General features: G+C 44.0%; 1 protein-coding gene across 4 annotated transcripts in view; it reads right to left on the reverse strand.

Annotated features, from left to right (window-relative positions):
- JADE2 (jade family PHD finger 2) overlaps nt 1–24,165 on the reverse strand; it is a 216,727-nt gene that overhangs the window by 57,204 nt on the left and 135,358 nt on the right. For all 4 annotated transcript variants that reach the window (XM_034778226.1, XM_034778225.1, XM_034778224.1 and 1 more), the window contains one exon: nt 8,681–8,850. In XM_034778226.1, coding sequence (XP_034634117.1) covers nt 8,681–8,850 — 170 coding nt within the window. The remainder of the gene's footprint in view (nt 1–8,680; nt 8,851–24,165) is intronic.

A 24,165-nucleotide genomic window follows, 5' to 3' on the forward strand; every position in this document is an offset into this window, starting at 1 on the left:
TTAGGGCAGTGACAGTCTCTTACTATGTGTTTGTACAGTGCCTAGCACAATGGGGCCATAAACTCAGTCAGGGGCCTTTAGGTGCCTAGCATCATCATGATCATCATTAATAATCCATCCCAATGATTGAAATAAAAAAAGAAGTCAAATCCATTTTCAAAATGGCATTTGCTCTGCTGGCCATGAACAGTAAATAACGAAAAACCACATTTTATTCTCATTGACACCAACGGAGTTAATCCAGACTGACACTGCTGTAACTGAGACAAGCATCTGGCCCTAAATCTGTTCTCAAGATACTTCCACACTGTAGATATGCATCCACTCTGTGTACTAAACATCCTTCACTTGTAAATTGTTAATACAATGAGAAGTGGTGGAGGATTTTCTGGTTTTTCTATTAGCATCACACAAGTCCACCCTTAAAATGATTGTGCAATGAGCTTATGTTCTCATTCACGCACACAGTACCCATGAATGTTTTTTGTGGGCTGCCGTACAGATATGTTATAAAACAGCCCCAAACTGGCAAGATTTCTCTAAAACAAAAATCCAAACAAACAGAGCCTGAATTATTAATGGAGATAAGCTTTCTCAACTGATTAACAATAACTACCGCAAGCCTGGATTCAGCTGCAGAGCTGAACATCTTTGTGAAACCACCCAACGTGGGAGCCCTGCATATGGATTACACAGGGGTAAATAGTCCATTATGGCCATTAACAGTAGATGACTAGCAGAAGATTCCAGTCAAAGCCTTTGTACATTAACAATCCCTTATGGCAGCAGGATGGTGAAGAGGCAATTAAAAGGGGGAAGTCAGTCTGTAATTTAAAGGAAATGGAACCCACTACAAAAAGGACAGGGCTCCACACATCCCACTGGGAGCAGCGTATGTGAAACATGCTGCATTGTGGGGACAGAAGGCCCCCTTGGTATCTTCATCCTTCAGATGCAGACGAATCCCACTCCCAAATGGTATGAGCAAAAAAAATAAAGAGGTCTTAATACTACTCTCACTCACCCTAGTGTAAATCAGGATTAAGACCAGAGAAGTCAATGGAGTTACACCAGTGTAGAACCAGGGTAAGCGAGATCTGAAAAAGACCCCGGAGACAGCCAATGATGGAAGCACTGGGATGCGGTTAGTGAAGGGAACTGTATGTCAGGAGACCAGGGTTTTATTTCTGACTCCACCACTATCCCAGAGTGTAACCCCTTCCCCCCTAAAGGAGGATAATAAATCATAGCTATTTCACAGGGCTGTTCTGAGACCCTTTGGGGTTGATTCTCCACTCCCTCACACCAGTGTAAATCAGGAGTAGCTCCACTGAAGTCAATGGAATTACTCTAGTGTAAAACTTGTGTGAGTGGAGACTAAGACCTAATGCTTCTGAAAGGCTGTGAGATCCTCAGATGAAAGGCCTGATGTGAATGAGAATTAACCACTGGCCTGCTGACTGCTGTTGCGCCCTGTGTAAGACAGTGGTGTTCCCTGGGACAATGGCACTTTCATGAGATATAGCACATAGCTAACACCTCACACACTGCAACTCTTACATAGAGCAGTGGCTTAGTAGTCTAAGCATCAAGTATATAACGCTTAAACCCTCAAGTCAGTTTTCTTCCTTCTGAGGTGGCTAACTTGATTTCCATACTGTTTAGGGTTCAGAAAGAGAACAATATAGCTATATCTTAGTTGGGAGTGTAAGACTGGCTACGGTATATTCCTTTCTGGATCTACAAGAATCAGATTTCGATCCAAAAAGACAATAATATCCCTTAAAAATACTGATGATTAAAAGCATATCTAGTGAAGCATAAAAATGAGGTAGCAGGCTCACTACCCAGTGCAGCAGTGAAAGCTCAGTGAATAGATTGACCGATCAACTGTTTTGTTCTATGCCCCCTCTTTGAATGCATATCTGGGAACCTTACGCTCCATTCCATCTGCCGTGCAATGGTTCTATTTCCAAGGGAAAAGGTGTTTGCCTAATGTGAGGAAGTTATTGGTAGTGCCTCTAATCAGCTGTTACCGTTAGTACAAGTGCAGTGATCGGGGGAATCAGACCACTTGTAAGCAGAGCTGTGGCTCAGTAAACGCCCGCTCAATTTAATCTCTGCTGCCCTTCCCAAAGGGATAAATAATGGTTAATTAATCCATACTGGAGATTGTGCAACAGATTGGAAATCTGCTGAGAGAAGTTATGAGCTGAGTTTGGGCTCTGCACCAGCTGACTGAGGTGTGTCAGAGTCATTACATTCAGACAAAGGCTGGCTGAGTAAACCAAGGTGACCCATGAAAGCCAACGGTAATACAGGTATGTATATTATGTTGATAAGAGAAGGCTCATAAGGGACTGGATGGCTTAATGGAGTGGTAATTGGCTACAGTGCCTTTCACTGCCAGGTCACTAGTTTGACTGCAGCTCACGTTGGAAGTGACTGAAAATCATTAGCCTTTTCGTAACAAAAGGCTCTAGCTGTAATGCCAGGTATTGCTGCTGACCTGTGTGACTCCTGAAGGAACACCCCACGCTTCAAGAACTGGTCACAGGCAGGGGAGCGAGTTCTAATACCAAGTTCTCTTCAAAGAGAATGTCTTGCCATCAGTCCCTCCCATATATACCAACAGGGCTCCTGCTCTCACATGGGGAGAGCGGCGGCGGCTCTCACACAGGCTGCATGCTTTCCAGGTTCTGGTATTAGAACGGATCAGTGGAGGGTGGGTTCTTGGGTGTCATCTGAACCTCCAGCAAAGAGCCCTTTTTGACCCCCCAGGTATAAATTTTGTACAATCAATGGGAGATGCACATTCTCATACTGAACGGCTGAATTTGGCCAGCTGGGCAGACTTCACCCCAGTGTAACTCCACCGACCTCAGTTTGTTCCAGCAATGTCCACTTAAGATGGACTTCACCTCCCTTCACTTGAGATGTTCTAATAATCACACAGACATATCTTACACATATTACAATGAATTCCTACCCCATCCCCGCTACACCAGGAGTAAATCTGACCCAGGTGGTTCTTGCTATCCCTATAAACAACAAGAACACCTCAAGTGCCTATGGTAGAGCCCTGAGTGTATAGAGCCCACAGTGAACTTATATAAGCAGCATATACTGTATGGATTAAGTCGAGGAATACTTAGAAATGTTCATTCTGCCTTCAGCAAGACTGATTCAAGCATCAACATTTTTAGCAATTTCTCTAGGATTTTGTGTGTGTGAAGTGCCTATCACAGCAAAGGGACTTTTCAGTCTGAGGCTTTGATGTCTCTCTAGCCACAATCCTACAATAGGTTTGAATTTAATGAAGATCACAACATGTGGCGTGAAATCTTAATAAAAACCAAAGACTTACGGCATGGCTTCTCCCTAAAAGGAAAGGTCTTGTGCTGTCTATAATGTCCTATACTCATAAATCTGGTCAATGTCTGATCCAAATTACTTTAGATCCACTTTCTTTATTATCTCACATTGCAGCAGTAACAAATAAATTGTTCGGGCACACTTAAATGTTGAGCTCATCTTTATCAGACAGGAGCTTTTTAAACAGTATATTTCTACAGGATATAATAGCTGGTTATTGGCATGTGCTCATGACAAAGGAAGGTTTTTTTAACTGACTTAAAGCTTTTTATGTGATCAATTACTAGACTTTACATTTAAACTGATAATGTTTTGTTTCTCAGGAAAGCTGCTTACTTGTCTCAGAAAGTGCCCAGGTAACTACATATAGCTGTTTGCTATTGGGAAGATTTATTTGATCTCAGTGATCAAATCTCATCTCTTGGGTCATCTAAAACAGGACTGGAAAAGGCATTAGGGAATACACTATATGGAACAATATTGCACCAGCAGAGGAACGGACCTGATGATCTAATAGATATTTTCCATCTACCTTCTGTGATTCCCTAAAAGTCAGTCTTGGATCATGCTGCCTTTTTCTTTCTCATTAAATTCTTTGTATGTGACACATCCTGTGCACAGCCTAATATCATTTCTGGTGACAGAAATTTGTCTGCAAGTCTAGATGCCGTTTTAAACTTTTGCAAACCTCCTTATGCTGAGGGACAACTTCTGACTTTGGCCACGCTCTCTGAATTTGAGGACAGGCTACGATTCTCCAGTAAGAGTGAGTTGGCAATTCGGAAGTATAACAAAGCTTGTTTGGAAATCACAGTATATTATGAATCACTGGGACTACTAACACTGCAGATCTCAAAGACAGATTGTCTCCTGGCCAGCCTATGCACATTGCTATCTACTGGATTAGGCGTTCAACTAGAGAATCTTGCCCGCATGCTCGGGGTTCAGCTGATCGCCATATTTGGGGTCGGGAAGGAATTTTCCTCCAGGGTAGATTGGCAGAGGCCCTGGAGGTTTTTCGCCTTCCTCCGCAGCATGGGGCAGGGATCGCTTGCTGGAGGATTCTCAGCGATTTGAAGTCTTTAAATCATGATTTGGGGACTTCAACAGCTGAGTCAAGGGAGGGAATTATTCCAGGAGTGGGTGGGTCAGCTTTTGTGGCCTGCATCATGCGGGAGGTCAGACTAGATTATCATAATTGTCCCTTCTGATCTTAGAGTCTAAGAGTCTATGAGGAGGCAAAGGGACCTGGGTTCTAATTCTACTCTGCCATTGACTTGCTGAGTGACCTGACCCATCTGTAAAATGGAGATAAAATTGCTTACCCTCCTTCGATACACCTCTCCCTACTTTGAGACCTACTGATGAAAAAATGCTGTACACGTGCAAAGTGTTACTGTTGTTCGGATTCTGGAAATTTGCTACAGAAGCTTGGAGTCCTGCTTATTTCAATGGTTTAGCTTTGTTTTATTCCATGAGCATATACAACCCATCACTTTAGTCTGATAATAATAATATTCTGCACCTCTATAGTGTCCTCAAGCCGAGGATCACAAAGCACTAACATATTTCATTGGAACACTTTTGTGAGTAGGTAAGCATGACCGCCCCCACTTTGATTTGGCCATGGTCACACAGTAAGTCAGTAGAAGATGGCAGAACTCGTGAATTGCCATCCTAAGCATTAACCTCAAGACAACACTCTTCACCTGCCAGACTTTTATGCCCACACAGTGTTGGAGGCTGTATTATTAATCTATGCCACGTTTCTCTTTCAAGTCACTGGAAAAAATGACCTAGGTTTAGTTCTAATGCAGACCTGGGGCAGAGGGGAGAGACAGCAGAATCCTTATACCAGAGCTACATTCTAAGTGGATCTCGTGGAAATCACTGGATACTATTTTCAAATCCCTGCCCCTCCCCAGAATATTAAAGGATAAGACAGTAGTTACTGGGCTCTTTTTAAAAACAAAAATAGATTGCTGATTCGGCCTGATGGGCTACTGGTTTCTTTGCACTACTGTGATTGGAAATCCACGGATTCAATACTATTGTTTATCGTTGGTACTACAGCAACACTTAGAGGCCCCATTTGAGATCAGGGCCACACCGTGCTAGGTATTGTGCGAACACACAGTAGGAGACAGTCTTTGGCCCAAAGAGCTTATTCTCTGAATAAACAAGGCAGACAAAGGGTCAGAGAGGGCACAAAGATGCACAGAAGCCAAGTGAAGCAGCTTGCCCAAGCTCACATAGAAGGTCAGTGGCAGTGTCAATCTCCTGATTCCCAGATCAGTGCCCCACTGGATCACCCTTCATCTCCATACAAGCAAGTCCAATTCTCCCATTGTCTGGTTCATCAAGGATTGGAGGTGTGGCAGAGGCAGCAGGCTCCCTCCTTAGGGATGTGAGGAGTATATTTCATCACCTCTACAGAAACTCCTACAATGATGAAGGTTTGGGTTGTGATCTCCAAAGGGCTCCACTCCAGGCCTCTTTGGCAATATAAAAATAAGATACTATAGTAATAGCTACACTGTGTACTATTGCAACAAGCAGCTCCCTTTCCTAATCTCTGTCTTTTAAATTCAACATATATCTTATTGCATTTCTATTGGTAAACCAATCTATCTAATCCAAAATATTAAAATTTGGAAGATGCAAGATTAAAGATAACTAGCAACTTCTGGTTAAGCAAGAGACCCAGTTTGCTTGTGGTGCCATGCTAGCACCTCAGTCTCCGTTCCTCCCGAAGCTGTGAAACCAGTCTTCTCATCTCAGTCTTGCAAGTTAACAATGAATGTGGCAGCTTCACAACTGACAATCCTTTAAGACACTGTATTTGTAACCTGATGCTTTAAAGAAATAATAAAGCAAGTCAGATTTAACTCAACCAAACTGATTCTTGGAGCAGCCAAATCTCTGGCCGTTGACCTTCTATGAGCCCTTGAAACACTTACAAGACTGAGCCATTACAAACATTGAATCTATCTCCCCATGTAAGTCTTCTCACACTTCTTATCAAACTGTCTGTACTGGGCTATCTTGATTATCACTTCAAAAGTTTTTTCTCTTACTTAATTGGCTTCTCAGAGTTGGTAAGACAACTCCCACCTTTTCATGCTCTCTGTATGTGTATATAGATCTCCAATATATGTTCCATTCTATGCATCCGAGGAAGTGGGCTGAAGCCCACAAAAGCTTATGCTCAAATAAATTTGTTAGCCTCTAAGGTGCCACAAGTCCTCCTGTTCCACTTACAAGAAGGAATCGGAAGTGGAAATACAACTATTTCATTAAATAAAATAAAATAAATTAATTAATGGAGATATCCTATCTCCTAGAACTGGAAGGGACCTTGAAAGATCATTGAGTCCAGCCCTCTGCCTTCACTAGCAGAACCAAGTACTGATTTTGCCCCAGATCCCTAAATGGCCTCCTCAAGGATTGAACTCACAACCTTGGGCTTAATCAATCAGGCCAGTGCGCAAACCACTGAGCTATCCTACCCCCCAGGCTAAATATCAGGGTTGGAAGGGACCTCAGGAGGTCATCTAGTCCAACCCGCCACTCAAAGCGGGACCAATTCCCAGACAGATTTTTGCCCCAGATCCCTAAATGGCCCCCTCAAGGACTGAACTCACAACCTTGGGCTTAATCAATCAGGCCAGTGCGCAAACCACTGAGCTATACTTCGTACAGCAATCAAGTTCAAAACAGGGTGTAAAGAGTGACAACACTAACAATCCCGCAGAGTCAGAAAGGATGCACAGTGTGATTTCTCAGAAACAGAAGTTTCATCTGTGGAGTGATAGGAAGTTTGGTTCCTTTGAAGACAGACAGCAACGTTTCAAACTAGTGCTGGTTGGTATGATTCCTATGGCTGGGTTGTTTACTTGGTGCAAAGACCTGGCCAAAATCACTGACGTTTCAAAACCTGTGGCAAAAACAGGCTGTGATCCCTATAGGGCTGAAGCTGCTAACATGGGCTAGGCTGTCTGTGATTCACTAATGAGGCTGCGGGAGAGGCAATGAATTTTTAACATAGTTAACCAGGCTCCAAAAAGACCTCTAGAATTCTCTTATATGCATGGTGATAATGATAGCAAAATCTGGCTAACACAACATTAGTCAATGAAAGGAGCAGAGTTTCACTGAAAACAAGAATGCAGAAGGCCAGCAAATATATGGGGCCAAATTCTGCGCTAATTTAAACACTGTGTGATTCCACTGCAATAAAGAGGTTCTCACAGGGTATAGATCAATGCAGAATTTAGCTCATGAACTGTACGTTTGAACATCTTTCCTAATAAGCAATGTGTGATTCTGTTTATTAAGGTGTTTTATATCACATCTAGTCCCTTCCTTGTAGACCACTGTCTCTGGGAGTAGCACTTTATGTCAGTAAATTCCAACCACTGTTGTGAAAAGCTGAATGTTTATACTTAGATTACTAGTAGTCTGCTAGTCTTAGCTTAGTGGTTGTAATCACAACACAGTAACCCTTACCCAGCCAGGGTTGGAAAGTTCCTCCAGAGTGACTCCGCCAGTCCTGACGACCGTACCACCCTGTTTCAGTGCTAACAAGTTTGCCCAGCTGAACATCATAAACACTAATGGGCTAACTCCCAATCCCACTTACTTCTGTTTAACTGAAATGGATTAAAATGTGCAGTGATATAAAGCTACAGTTATGCTAGCTATACCACACTGTGCCATGCACAGACAACTGGAAAATGAGAGGCACCCCATGACCGGTATTCCTCAGCTGTACATATTTTGACCGAAATAATGCCGTTTCTTTCCTCTGACTCCATTTGTCAGTTTGGCAAAAAGACAGCTGAGCAGGGCCTTTGTGATTTTGGAGAGAATCAAGGGAAGAGGGGTAGATGTCGGTGTGGTACCTTTCCTTTTCCTCTCCTGGCCATGGGGCACTTCCTGCAGTACAGTGCTTTGGGGAGCAGTAATGGAGATGACGCTAGAGGTGGGAATGGAGTTAAAGTGCAGCAGTGGGAGTCAGGAGTCTGGATTCTGTTATCTGTTCTGTAAATCAACCTCCTTGCTCTACTGCAGCGGTTCTCAAACTTTTTGTATGGGCAATCCCGGGGGCTGACAGCTCACAACCCCCACGTAACCATCTTGTGACCCTTTGAGGCTAATAAACCATGACCCCCAATTTGAGAACCCCTACTCTACTGGATGAAAGCAGCACTGAAGGCCTCAACCCTTTTTGATTTTATAATTAATAAGGCATAATACCAACTCTGTGCTCCCCGACAAGCAGAGAAGTAACAGCAACACCTACCCATCTCCCTTAACTCCATGTTCACAAGCTCCAGCCAGCAAGCGTCAATCTCATCCAAGTCGTAGCGGATCACTCCCTGTGAGCATGTCCTGTGGACCTCCGAAATCTCAGAGACAGACAGACTGCTTGGGGAAACCTGTGGAGGAGACTCCTCTAGCAGGGGCGTAATCCTAGGAGAAGAAAAGGAGAGCGTAAGAAGGAGCTGCAGTAGGTAAAGAATTTATCATTAGAAACCTGACTACAAGCTATTTATCCCTAACGCCCTGATCCTGCCAACACTTATGTATGTGCTTAACTTTAAGCAGTCCCATCACGAGCAGTCCCATTAAAGGCAATGGGGCTACTCACATGCTTAAACTTAAGCATGTGCATAAGTGTTGGCAGGATCAGGGCTCTTACACACATGCCTAAATTTTCAAAAGTGACTAGTGATTTTGGGTGCTTCAGATTTGGAGGCCTGACTTGAGCCATGCAGAAGGCATGAGGCTCAGACAGTGCTGAGCAACCACCCTGTGAAAATCTGGTGTCTCAAGTTGGGCCCTCAAAATTGAGGCTCCCAAATCACAAGTCGTTTATGAAATCTCCATGATTTTTTGGACACTAACAACATACATTGAAAAAGATGAAGATCCAGCCTACACACAAACGTACCGCTTAAACGACACCCATCAAGTTAGGGTGAACCCTACCTAGCATGGCCACAATTATACGGTATAAAAGTCCATATACTGGTATAGCGTATACCTGCATGAGAAGGGGAGTAAGCGCCACTGGCGTAAGCACTTTTATATTGTTATAACTGCAACCACACTAGGGGTTCCACTGGTAGAACTATTTTGATAAAAAGGTAAAAAGTCACCCGTCTAACTGACACAGTTATACTGTAACACAATCTGTGCAGACCAGGCCTAACTTACAGGAGGAAAAATGCTCATGTGCTGACACTAGATGTAGTCTTTGTAAACACCAGGGTCCCTATTCATGTAGCAACGGCTTCACAAATGAGAAGGACAGTGAATGTTCAGCACAAAGGCGAAACCCCGTGTGTTTCACCCCTGACCTCGCAGCAAATCTCAACGTTCAAGTGACCCACATTGCAGACACTCTCGGGACAGAATGCACCTTTGCAACAAAAGCTTGTAGTGTGTGCACGCCATGGGAAGTGCAATCTCTTTTTCTACCCTTTAATGGACTTATATTCAGTGATGTAGGCAGTGGTTTATCATTGCATCAGGAGCCGCAGTTGCACTCCCCTAAAAGGAACATGTGGTATCGTGGGAGACCCTGAGAGATGCTGGCTATTTCGACAGGATACTAAACCTTCTTGGTTATCTATCAACCCATAAGGATCGTTGCCATAGCAGGTGTTGTTTTTAATTGATATATTCGCATAAGCAGTGATTAATGCAGAAGGATGTGTGCCCTGCATCTTTTTAAGCGTGTCCCAGGAGCTGTAACAGCATGAAAAGGGCATAGATTGACTTCCCCTCCATATACCTTGGCATTGCTTCTAACTGAGAAGCAGATGGTAGACAAGGCAGCCCAAACAGAGGTAAAGAAACCACCAGTGAGCAATTACACATCACTAATTTTCATTTCCTTAAAATAAACAGGAATAAAGAACCTCCAGGATAACAACTCAGCTGCTTAAAGCGGTGGGTCAAGGAAGGTGTTTAAAGAGTCAGATGCGCTGCTGCTGTAAAAAAAACCTTTGCGCTGCTTGCAATCCGGGTGGGGTGACTGCCTCCAGATGAGAAAGAGAAGGATGTGCCAGGGTAAACAGGACACTGCACCAAAACAAACCATTTGAGCTTAGTTGGGGGGGAGGGGTTTTTTGATGTCTTTCAAAAGAAAAATAACGTGAAAACAGAAAAATATCCACATTCGACTTTGCTAAGTATTTGGTTTTTAGGTACTGGAGAGGCTATGCTTTTCAAAATGTACAGTAAAGCACTCTCCACAAGCGTGGTGCTTTGCCTAATGGTTAGAGCAAGGCACTAGGATTCAGGAGGTCTGGGCTGTATTTCTGGTTCTGCTGCTAACTTGCTGCACGAGCTTGGGCATGTCTCTTACCCCTTCTGTCTTTTGTTTCCCAATCAGTAAATAGGGATAACAATGCTTACTTGCTTCATGAGGGGTAAAGGCATCTGAAATTGATCTATGAGCGGAAGGATGGTCTGGTCTGGTGGTTAAGGCACTGAGTTGGAACTCTTGAAGCAAGGTGCAGATCCCAGCTCTGCCACAGACTCCTTGGGCAAGTCACTTAGGGTTTGTCTAGACAAACATTTAGTTTGCGGCAAGGTGGGGTGTGAATCTATCCTGCACTAGCCTGCCATGAGCTAACTGTCCACACAGACCCTGCTGACGCTCATTAACAATGTGTTAATGCACTTTGATCTAATCCTCTTTGAAACTGTTGGTGTGTGCCAGCAGGGTCCACAGAGACAGTTAGTGCGCGGCAGGCAAGTGCGGGATAGAGTTACTCCCCAGCTTGCCATAAACTTACTGTTTGTGTAGACAAACCCTTATTCTCTCTGCTTCCCTTTTGTAAAGTAGGAATAATAATCCTTTCCTTCTCTCACCCTTTGCCTTGTCTATTTATACTTTAAAATGTTTGGGGTAGGAGCTTGCTTTTACAATGTGTATATGGAGCACATAATCCAGTCTTGGTTGTGTCCCCTAGGCACCAGCTTAATGCAAGATCAGCCCCCCTGGTCTTCTCCAGCGGATGGTGATCGACAGCGGAAGTGAAAAACGTTACTGCATAGGGTATCTGAACATGAATCCCACGGATTAGCAATAGAGTCCAATGCACACTCTTGGCCGAGACAGCATGAATATTTGTAAATGAGTTTTAAAACTTGTATAAAGATTGAAGTACCTCGAAGCAGAGCCCTACAGTCAGGGGTTTATTTGTTCAAGTCCAGGACTGCACACTGAAAGAATGAAGATAAACTGAGCTTATAGTCAAAGCACAGGTGAAATCATGTGTCTGTTGTTTGTGTTTGCTGGGCTACTCAACCCGAGGGAGTGAATTTGAGCTTGGGGGATACTCACAAGGAGTTTGGAATTTAGCGAGGAGTTTTCCAAACTCCCTCTACGTTGCTATAACCACTGAAAGTGCACAAAGATCCCAAGTTTTATCTAGAAACTAGGCAGAGAGGTTTAGGCCCAGTTCAGTAAGATCATTAAGTAAATTCACTCTGCGTACCTGGCTTTGTGGCTGTCAGGCTTTCTGAGACTGAAAACGGATTCCAGCCACAGCATGCAAGCCAGCTGTGCAGTGGACTCACCTGGGTGCTTAGAATGCTGCTGGTTAAGCATTCATAGCAACCATTGAAAATGCTGCGGTCATCTGGGAACTTTCCTTTTCTCAATAGCACTTTCCTTTCCAAGAAAGCCTGCCAACTGAGGACTGGGGTCCTGCCTTCTTGTGCCCGCTACACTTTCCGGAGTCCAGCTCTGTGAATGCCTTATTGTACCATTATGCTCCCTAAATCCTGGCCTTAGGATATAGAAAACTGTTAAACAAGCATCTTACCAAACAACAACAGTTTGCAGCTCTGTAGAGCCTTTCATCTAGGGAGCCCCAAGTGTTTTACAACCATGGATGAACAGAGCCTTACAATATCCCCAGTTTACAGATCATGGAACAGACTGATCGGTCCAAACTTGTCCACACAATGAGACAGTGGAAGACCTGTGAATAGAATTCAGGAGTCCTGATTCCCAATGCCTGCTTTAACCTCTAGTCCACACTACTCTAAATTTAGTCTACCTTCCCTCTCTCTTTTTAATGATGCCCCCAATCACCTAGTTCTGCACAGGAAATGCCCACCCTGTGATGCCATTACTTGCCCGACATATCCCTGCACACAGCTATGTCCAGGAAGGACTTAACAGCCATTCCAGACATTCCTTTTCTCCCAGAAATCACTCTCCCTCACTTTAGTCTGAGCAGAACTTATCGCAGACTTGTGCAGAGACCCGAACTTGCAACATTTTTATTTGCAAGTTTGATCATGAAATGATTTGAATTAGCACAAATGTGCATGGGACTCGGGTTAGCGCTCTCCTTATTCCTCCAGCCCAGCTCGGGCAGGTCTGCATTACACTGGAACCTACTAGGCACGCTACCAAGTTTGACGCTGCCTCTGGCACAAGAAAAACCACACACTGCACTGAGCTGTGTTAGGCTCTCTACAACAAGGCTTTTCCTTAACGCTAAAAGGGGGGTGGTCCCATCAATCTTTCATTTATTTTTACTGCTCCCCTAAGGTAATCCTTTAGTCAGCCCTAGGCAATATGACAATAATACAAGAGAGAGCAGCTGTCAGTTCTTTGAGACACTCAGTCATTGAATGAGTTTTTCCCACACAGCCTGAGAGAGTTTGCTGGCTTACCTCTCTCTGCCACCGTCCTACAGCCTTAGGAGCCGCCCATACAACAAGCAGTTCTCCTGCACCTCAGGAGCTTCCACACCAGTCTCAATAGATGTAAACACAGAGCTGCTGATTTTGTTTTATAAAGCAACTCCTGAGTTCCAAGCCTCCCTCTCCTGCTATCTCTGTGGCCTCAGGCACTTTCTGCCCACGTTTCCCCTTCTGCTAAATTTGCTTCATAATATTACTGACTTCAGGAGTAATAAACATGACATCACATGCAATTTTTAATGGCGTATCTTATTCTTTTCAAAAACAGATGACTGTTATCCATAAGAAGTCATCTGTTCTTCACACACTCCATTCTTGCCTCTTTTACCCTGCATTCAGCAGAATCCCAGATTTCAAGAGAGCCATCAGGAATGACCAATACGAAAGCTTTGGGCCTAGGTCTCTGTGGGAACAATCTATCTTTCGAGGAATTAAATACTTTCCTCTCACACCATGAAGGATTAAGCCATTTTTTCTCTTCATGTGGTGCTTTTATTTCTTTCTGTCTTGCGAGCATTACTACACATCTGTTGGCAGCAACCTCCCACATGTTTTGATTCCGAAGTCAAAGAAATAACCCTACCTCCAGCTAAATCTGTCTGCATCAATCTCCTCACATTGGTCCCTGTGCTATCAGAGGGTGTTTTCCCCCTTAGAGCTCACTGAAGGGATCACTGAGAATAATCACGTGGTCGAAGTGCCACTTCAGGAAAGAAATAGCCAGCCTGGATTTTTATATATACTGCTCTGTACAGAGCTGGGAAATCTAATGTGAAAAAGCACAAGTGAAAAGTAGGCTACTCCAGCCTCCGCTGAGATGTGGTAAGCCAAGCTATGACAGCTATTACAGTCATTTACTTTGAGGGCTATCAGATGGGGACGAGAAGCCAATGAAACTCTTGTTATTCTTAGACTGTGAAGCTAGAAGCAGAAGAATGTGGTTGTTAAGGATAATGCTCCTTTTTCAAGGAGCTCAGGAATCCTGCCTCTCTCTCAGTGAGGTACTGTTTCCATAATAATGAGCCGATGCTGACCTACCCCAGCCAGAAAGGAGAGGCTCTGTGCCTAGGTAGTCAAGTATCAGGGGGTAGCTGTGTTAGTCTGTATCCACAAAAACAACAAACTGTTAGTCTTTAAGGTGCCACCGGACTCCTTGTTGTTTTTGTGCCTAGGTAGGTTAGCAGCTTACACAGATGGACAGGCAGACATGGGGCTTTAAGTCTGATAGGGCTCTCTGCACATTCCCAATCACACACACCCTACCCCACCAGCCACAGTACCACCAACAGGCAGGGGCGGCTCAAGGCACCAGTGCACCAAGCGCGTGCCTGGGGCGGCAAGCCACGGAGGGCGGCCTGCCGGTCGCTGTGAGGGCGGCAGTCAGGCTGCCTTCAGCAGCATGCCTGCAGGAGGTCCGCCAGTCCAATGGCTTCGGCGGTAATTTGGCGGCAGGTACACCGAAGGCACGGGACTGGTGGACCTCCCACAGTCATGCCACCGAATCCGCATTACCAGCGGACCTCCCGTAGGCATGCCGCTGAAGGCTGCCTCACTGCCGTGCTTGGGGCGGCAAAATACATAGAGCCACACCTGCCAACAGGCCAGGAAGTGTGTGTGGGGGGGTGTAATCAAAGGAGGTGATGGCGCTGTGCCTATCTTATTTTGTATAGGGGGTCCTCTGCAAAAACAAGGCCATCCCTTAGTTTTGTACAATGATCATTTGTGATCAAATGCTCACCCCTCCCACACAGTGCTCAGTAAGGAGTGTGTGCAGTTCAACAACTGCCCTGGCAAGTCGCGTAAGTGCACCCCAGGATCCAAGACTATCTCGCAGAAGGCACTGAACTGACAAGTCTTTTCTGGAGCTTTGCCATGCAGCAATATTCGATCAACTGTAATTGTGGGTGAGCAATCTGAGTTCAAACTGGATGATATGGGATGATACATTAAAATCCCCAATTAGGAAATACCGACAGCCAGATCCCAATCTCTTTTACACTGAGTGACCCCTTTTCCCCTGCAATACAGCAGATCAGGATCTGCCTGCAAGTCCTCGTTCTACATCTTGAAGCTGTTCCTCCCTTGTCGAGAATTAAAGGGTGGAGCTCTTTTTTCACCCTCTGAGTGAATGTGAGGTTAATACTTTGTCTTAGGTGAGATGAGTTGGAAACATCAGCTCAGCCACCAGACACTGAGCTCCCACTTCCCAAACACAGTGTCCCAGAATTGCCCATCACACGAGAAAGCCTCTTCTCAAGTCTATTATCTACCAGGCCTCAGAGATGTCAAGGTAGCCCCACTCTCTGCCAGTGGAGGAAGGCTACGGGTTCAGTGCTTCCACTCTCTAGACACACTGAGTAGTACCCTACTCCACAAGCAGTCCCACTGAACTGACACAAGCCCTACATAGGAATGTACATTACAGCTACATACTCCTGAGAAACCTCAGGATGAACTCTTTCATAATATGATGGGCTACCAAACAGAAACTCACTGGAATTCGTCCTTGCCCACCCTCCCACACAAATGGAGATTGTCTTGGGGAGGCATTGCGATTCAGGGCCCAGTCTAATTCACAGAAAAGTTAATGGAAAGGCTCCTACAGACTTTGATGGGTCTTGGACTGAGTTCTTGAGCATCTGACTGGAAACATGAACGGTCAGAAGATGGGCTACATCTTGCATTGGTTTAAATCAGCATAGGCCGATTTCCACCAGCAGTGCATCCTGCCCTGCAGCTCAATATACCTCAGCTACTGCAGTGAGTTAGTCCGGTGTTCCTGGAGTCCCTAAGATCAAAATCTGAGCCTGAGCCTCTTTGAAGCTATAGAATCACGTTGTAAAAGGGTCATTTCACTTCTTCATCCTTCCCAGCTAGATAAACTGTGCCCAGCTCTCCCCTAAATACAGCAGAATTCTTTTTACTTCAGTGAAGTTAACTCTTGAATTACATCAGTGTAAACGAGAAGAGAATCAGGCCCGTGGAGTATTATAGTGTTGACTGGGAGCCAGATTCTGACTGTGATTGTAACGCCGCTAGCATCAGAGAGAGTTACTTCTCATTTACAGCAGTGCAAAAAATATCAGATTTTGCTCCTGGATAAGACAAACCGAGGTCCTGTCTGCTCTGTGTAGACGTTCAAGCTCCCAGAACATCATTTGTAAGAGCAGGGATGTCCTGACCAAATGCGATTACACTGCTGTGTAATGTGCTGTGAGCAAGCTGTCTACTACCCTGATGGAACAGGAATCCTTGTAGATGATACCGCAGAAGGTGGCTGCCCTCCTGTATGTATATAATGAGTGGGGCACTTTGGGATGCTTTGGAATGAAAGGAATCACATATCCCACTTATGGATTGGTTCTGGACACTGTGTAATAAGAACCAGGATGAAGAGAAGCGAAGCGAAGCTGCCTCATCTGCCATTAACTTCCTGGATGGGAAATGAGCAGGCACTCGCTGTCAATTCTCCCGCATTCTTCAGCAACTTTATAGCATCACGTGTCACACTTGCCATGAGCATGACAACAGTGTCACACATAATGACATGCAATCACAGGAAGAGCTAGAACTGAAAAGCAAAGCACGGTGCCAGCTCTGACAGCTCTCTGTAAACTCAGGAGCTGAAGCTTGCAGCAATATTTGCACAGATCACATTTCCTCCTTGAAATATCCCATCATGACACAAATGTCAATATACAAACATGCTGCAAGGAAACAAACAAGCACAAAGCAACAAACTTTACTGTATTACAGCCTTCAAAAAAACGGCTGTGGCTGGGATATTTCGGATCATGCCAAACCTGAGGGCCTGATTCTCCCCTCACTTACACCGCTGTGAACTGGGAATAGCTTCAAAGTCAGAGAGTTACATTGGTGTAAATAAGAGGACAATCAAACCTGCTATCTGTGCTTACAACTGATTTTAAAATGGGGCTGTCGAAGAATTTATCACAGCAGATGCACACTTCTTAGACATGTTCCCTGCACTGCTCATAAAGGAGGACACAGCTGCAGGGGAGGGGTTGATGGAACAAGGGACCAGCATGGCCATCTCCACTCTGTATGCCAGTTCACTGACAGTGAGGAGTTAACATGGGCAGACAGGGATTCTCTCTCAGAGGGTGTGAGTGGAGGAAGGGGGCAGTGAAACAGGAAATGACAAACTGCTTTATATTAAAGATGGGCTGGAGCTGAGAAATCTTGGAGATAAATTCTGTACTTACTACACTCAGTACAACACTACTGAAGCCCATAACTGGCTTCCATCTATCTTAGGTAATATGTCCTCTGTTACCATAGATGTGAGCGCCTCATAGCCTTTAATGTATTTACCCTCACTGCACCCCTGTGCGGCACTGCTATTATCCCCATTATACAGATGAGTCATAGAGAGACAAAGTGACTTGCCCAAGTCACACAGAAAGTCTGTGGCAGAGCAAGGAACTGAACCTAGGTCTCTCAAGTCCCAGGCTAGTGTCCTAACCACTGCCTGCTCATTAGCCACACTGGCCACTGTCCTCAGAACACCACACGTCAGCTGCAGGAGCAAAAGATGAGAATATGTGGCTCAGCGAACAGAACAACAGCATGAAAATCAGGACACCTGGGTTCTTTGTCTTGTCCACTGACTTACTGCATCACCTTGTGCAAGGCACCTAATCTCTCTGTGCCTTGGTTTCCCCAACTGTGAACTGAGAATACAGACCTGTAAGCCCCTATGAAAAGCGCTTTGAGAGCTATGGATGAGGAGTGCTATACAATTGCCAAGTATTATTATGTGCTACAGGAGCAAAATGCAAGCTAAGTTCCAAGAAAGATCCAAAGGGTGACTTCAAGGAGCAATGCACTAGGAAATACAACCACTGTCAGTCAGCCGGTGAAAGATGCCTCTGTAATAACCTGGGGATAGCACCTCCAGATGTCTGGCCAGGATTTTGGAAACTAAACAAAGACTAGCCCTCAGAGAGTCCCTCCCGGGTTTTACACTGAGCCCAGTGCAATCTAGGATAGGGCTTTGGATCTCAAGTAAATTCTGTATGAGTATTCATACAATGCAGGCATAAGCAATAAAACGTAGACTTATGAAAATCACTAGCAAGTGTCAGTGCTTTGAGTTAAGGAGCACCCAGTCACCTGGAACATAGGAGTCACCAGGAACATAGGAGTCACCAATGCATCTTGCTCGGGACCAGCCAGAACTGACATTAACTTATCCACTAACCTAGCTTTCTGGTTACAATGCAAAGCAGCAAGTCTATAGTAAGTCACCAGGAAAGCTCAGCACAGTGGCTCTTAAAGGAAAGCCTAATGCTCTTTTGGAAAAAATATCCAACTGCAATGAATATTTCTGTTTCACTGGTGCAAAGAGATGATTGAACAGATACAAGGAACTACACTGCACAATCAGGCTGTAAGCCTTTATTAATCCTAGTTATGTAACTTGCTTACTGAACTGCCAGCTGCAACAGGTGATACTTTGAAACATGTCCAGTTGGTGATGCGCAAAATGTTGATCTTTGAACCTCAGCAGAACGAAGAGTTTATTTTTAGCCCGGCATAAAAATGCAAAGATTAATGTTCTGCGTGAATATCAAAGGGACAGCATACCTAGGCAATTTATTGTATTGACAGTCATTAGAACTTACTAAGTCTGATAGAGATGCAAGTGCAGACTGATGGTGGCTGGGGGATCCTTTATGCATTATCAGTAAATATGATACTGCCCTGTTAATGGAGCACTGATATGCATAGGTCCCGTATATCATTATCCCTCTGCAGAAAGGAATTTAAAATACAACATTGCTGAACCCAGTGTTGATAAACTGGAAAGAAGTAAAGGCTTGTCTACATTACCCACTGGATCAACGGGCAGTGATCCAGTGGGAGTTGATTTATCGTGTCTACTTTAGATGTGATAAATCGACCACCGAGCGCTCTCCTGTCGACTCTGGTACTCCACCAGGGCGAGAGGCGCAGGTGGAGTCGATGGGAGAGCGTCAGCTGTCGACTTACCACAGTGAAGACACCGCGGTAAGTAGATCTAAGTACGTCGACTTCAGCTATGTTATTCATGTAGCTGAAGTTGCGTAACTTAGATCGATTCCCCCCTCACCCTAGTGTAGATCAGGCCTAAACCTTCACCCAGTCTTCCAATCATCTGGCTAACGCTGGTAATTGCTGTGTTAGCTATATACTGAAAACCTGAAAATGCAAGACTGTATTTAATTCACGGCTTTGAGATCTCCAGAATACCAAAGGTGCGGATTGAAGTCTATAGTTGCTAATGCCACTATCCATGGTAGAGCCCTAAATTAAGGTTTCTCCAACATTTCAACATAAACATTACAGTTAATTTTCTTAATTTCAAAATGAACTGGATTTTATGGAACAGCCACTGTTTGCTTGCTCCTTACATGCTGATTATAAAAACATATTTATTAAAATGGAAAGATGTAACCGATACCGTGCATGATGCATTGTTATTGATCCTCAATAAATATCTTTAAAACAAGCCACTGATATTATGGAAAGTGTCTTAGGATGTCTAACTCAAATTCATATTGGGGAAAATAACTAAAGCATTACTGTATTTGTTTATTACAGTATGATATTGTTTCCATGGTTCCTGTTAAACTGCAATTTACTCACCACTACTAAGAGTATTGTAAGGAATATATATTAATACGAAGTGTCTCTTGTAAACAGAACCACTAAACTTTATGTGATTTTGGAATTTCCCCTTATTTGGCAGGACTCCAGCACCCTAATAAAAGTGATTCTTTGTACCTACTATAGATAGCACTTATATAGATCCCAAAAGGCTTTACAAATGTTTAATAATTAAGCTTCACAACACCCTTTTGAAATAGGTAAGCAATATCCTACCCATTTTATAGATGGGCAAATTGAGGCCCTGAGAAGTCAAATAACTGAACCAAGGTCACACAAGTGGCAAAGTCAGGAATAAGAATGGCTAATGCCCAAAACCTTGCTCTATAAATGCAAAGTATTCCACTTAGGAAGGAACAATCAACTGCACACATACAAAATGGGAAATGATTGCCTAGGCAGAAGTATTGTGGAAAGGGATCTAGAAGTTATAGTGGATCACAAGCTAAATACCAGTCAACAGTGTAGCACCATTGCAAAAAAAGCAAATATCATTCTGGGATGTAGCAGCAGGAGTATTGCAAGTAAGACACAAGAAGTAATCCTTCCGCTCTACTCCGCGCTGATACGGCCTCATCGGGAGTGCCACACTTCAGGAAAGATGTGGACAAACTGGCAAAAGTCCAGAGAAGAGCAACAAAAATCATTAAAAGTCTGGAAAACATGACCTATGCGGAAAGATTGAAAAACTGGGTTTGTTTAGTTTGGAGAAGAGAAGACTGAGGGGACATAACAGTTTTCAAGTTTACAAAAGGTACTCAAGGAGGAGGGTGAAAAATTGTTCTCGTTAACCTCTGAGGATAGGACAAGAAGCAATGGGATTAAATTGCAATAAGGGCAGTTTAGGTTGGACATTAGGAAAAACTTCCTAATTATCAGGGTTGTTAAGTACTGGAATAAATTGCCTAGGGAGGATGTGGAATCTCCATCATTGGCGATTTTTAAGAACAAACACCTGTGGGGATGGTCTAGAGATAATACTTAGTCCTGAGTATACTGAGTGATAATACTGAGTGCAGGGGACTGAACTAGATGATCAATTCAGGTCCCTTCCAGTCCTACCCTTCTATGATTCTAAAACTGACATTCTGCACAGTAAGGCCAGGGTTTTCAAAAGTGTTCAGGACCCATCAGCTCCCATTGAGAACAATAAGAGCTGTTAGATGTTGAGCTTTTTAAAAACCTGGCTGTCAATGCAGTAAATCGACTCTGAGACTGGCATAGCTATGCAAAAGGAAAGCCTATTTCATTCCCAATGAAGTCTCCTGAAGTGTGTAGAATTTGGCAGTGCCCAGGTAACTGGTGTGAAGCTGTTCCTATTAGTCTCATGAAGACAAACTCTACGACCAAGGTCCTGCAGTGAGATTAAACGGATCCAGTAACTGGTAGCTGAGCTCACCCTGGACTCAACAGCTACTTTGGCAATGTAGTTAGTTCCTGCTCTATGATATGTACAGAGACAGGGTAAAAACTGGGGGCCTGAATATAATTTCACGTACACTGGTTTTATGCCAGTCTAACTCTCCTGACGTCCATGGCGTTACAACAGATTTGCACTGGTGTGCGATTAGAGCCCACCCCTGAGCCTAGATCTTCTGAAGTCCAACACTGCACCTGTGCTTCTCAGCCTTGGGAAGCAAAAAGCCCTTACTCTGGATTATCGGCATGGGGACACACTCAGTGCTGCCACTTGAATTATGATCTGTATTGCTTGATATGAGGCGATGCACAAAAGGATGCTGCACATTTTCCAATCAGTTGTAATAATAGCATTTCTGTGAGACTTTAGTGGAAATCTACCCCTCCAGTCTGGTACCAAACAAGAACAGCTACAGTTACAGATGGCTGACTGCTTGATTCACATTTACTGAAGGTAAGTTTTAGATTCTCTGAGACAGCAATGCACTAGAGGCCAGATGCCACTGTCCAGGACCTTCTGCAGTAGTTTACACCTGTGCAGAATGATTAAAAAATGCTGCTAAATCAGTGCTTTGCACTCATGTAAATGAGAGCACAAGGTGGTGAATCAAACACTTTCCCCTCTTATGCTGCATTTTGGGAAGGAAATGCTGCATTGTTTCCCAGTGCAACCATCCTTACCCTTTGTATATGTCCTGCACCAACAGCTACTTACAATGACACTGATGCAGCTGACAGAACTGGATGCTGAAACACCTGTGTCTTGAGGTCAAGTAACAATCCAGGTGCCCACTGTGTCACGGCAATCACAACACCCTGATCAGTGATCACACTTGCTAGCAGCAACAGGCAGTTATGACTACATGTGGACTTAGTCCTAGGCTTCTCCTAAATGGAGGCTGTCAAATATGTTGAATTAAGTCATGGATTTTCGAGATCATGTTTCTTGAGTATAATGTGCTGAGGGATCAAAACTCATTTCACTCAGGCCTTGTCTGCACTGGGAGAGCTGACTTTAATAAACCCAGTTTAAACACAGTGCCCGTTCACACAGTTTATATGCAGCTCGCCTGGCTCATCTGTATTCAGAATGGCCCTTTGAAAACCACGTGCAGAAGTTTGATCTAAATCAGGTCCTTCACTAATCTAGAACACTTGTTCAAACATGGCTCAGTAATGGCCAGGGAAACGGTATTTGCACCTTCAAAACTGTGTCTGCTAATATAATTGTATCTGCTGTTTACGAAGGGGCTTAGTGCACACAGGCAAGGTGGCTGGGACAGATTGTCAGACTTGGGACTGGAGAGGAACAAAGAGAGGGTTTGGGAAGAATGTTCCAGGGTAGGCTGAACAGGAGGGTCCCAAGTCATGTCATAGGCTGCATTCACTTGCACTGGTGTAAAATAGTATTCCTAAAAGTCAACACATCCCCCTCTGCCATATGTAAACACACACACACACACACACACACACACACGGGATCAGGTACTTCAGAGACATTGCCTGGGGCAAGGCGGTGCAATGAAAGCAAGAAAGTCTACAATTTAATAATGTGACCCTTAGACAAACCTGCACCCTTGATTTATAACAATATGAAAAAAATGGCCATTCAGGCCCCGCTTCCACTATAAACTAAAGGGAAATTGGTGACCTGAAAGCCATAAGTCTAAAGAACAAGGCAAATGTGCTCAGAGAGTAAGAAAATGAAGAGTTAATGTAAGTTGCCAAAGTTTGCCTAGCAAAGTGATGGAACATCCTCCTTATCAGGATCACAGAGCAAATTCTCCAGCCACAGACAGGAGGGACAAGCCTTAGTGTATAACAATAAACATTTAATTTAAAAAAAAACCTTGCTCTGAGTGCTTAAATTCCAGAAAGCAGCCAGCAGAGCTTTCCTTTTAAGTCCTGCCTGGTCTTTCACAAACAACATTTCTTTGTACTCCGCAAACTATCTTCCTTTTGAAAAATCCCTCCTCATGCGCTGTCCCTGCTGCGGTTCTGATGCTTGTTTCTTGAATGAGAGAAGGAACAGAATGCAAGAGAAAAACAGCTTCCTAAAAATATGTGCGGACTTTTACCAAGCAGCCATTTTGTCTTATACTTCTCTGATTCAGATGCCCAAGCTGCCTGCACATAAATGCCAGACACGTTGCCATGGTTATCTCTGTTGTGTTAATGTGTCCATTTGGGGACCGATCCCAAAGCTAATCAACTTCCCTTGCCGATGGCCCTAATAGTACTTTTGCAGTGCAATTAATCAGGCAAACGCAAATGATTACACTGCTGCCACTCGGCTTCATTCACATTTCCACTAACTTACTTATAAACCTGGAAGATCTACATAGGCAGGCGGAGGTTTTGCTGGCATCGGGCCATAACCTTGTTTCACTTGGGAAGTGATTTTATGCTGCTCAAACACACTGCAGTGGAAATGCATCTCTGTTTTCTAGAAAGAGGAAAAAACACAGAGGCCATTCTTATTAGCCTGGAGTATTTTGTACTGCTTCAAAGTCAGCTCCTGCCAAGTCTGGTTTTACAAATCCATTAGCAAATTAAGCAACCCTGAGTTACAGCAGGTGTGTGAATGTGGGGAGGAGAGAAGTAGTATGAAAGACCCCTCAATGTATTTAATAATAGCTCCTTGTTATATCGACACAATTATCATTGGGAAGAGACATTCTGCTTCATACACCTTAGATTAAGGCTTTACTTTCAGATACCAGAAAGGGTTAAATACACAGTGCAATCCTGATGGTACTTGAGATTAAAAAAATGAGGATATCTGCAGCAAGTGTGACCAATGTCATGATTTTATTGTGAGCTCCACAACATTTGGTGTTTTTCTTCAAGCCCCAGCTCCTGGAATCCAGTGATTAGTAAAAATCTCAGCTTTAGTTTTAAAAGCAAAAATAAACTTTCTAGATCTTGTGGCTGCAGAGAAGATATTAAAAATGCAAACCC

This window comes from Trachemys scripta, chromosome 8, assembly GCF_013100865.1.
Source record: "Trachemys scripta elegans isolate TJP31775 chromosome 8, CAS_Tse_1.0, whole genome shotgun sequence".
NCBI lineage: Eukaryota > Metazoa > Chordata > Testudines > Emydidae > Trachemys > Trachemys scripta.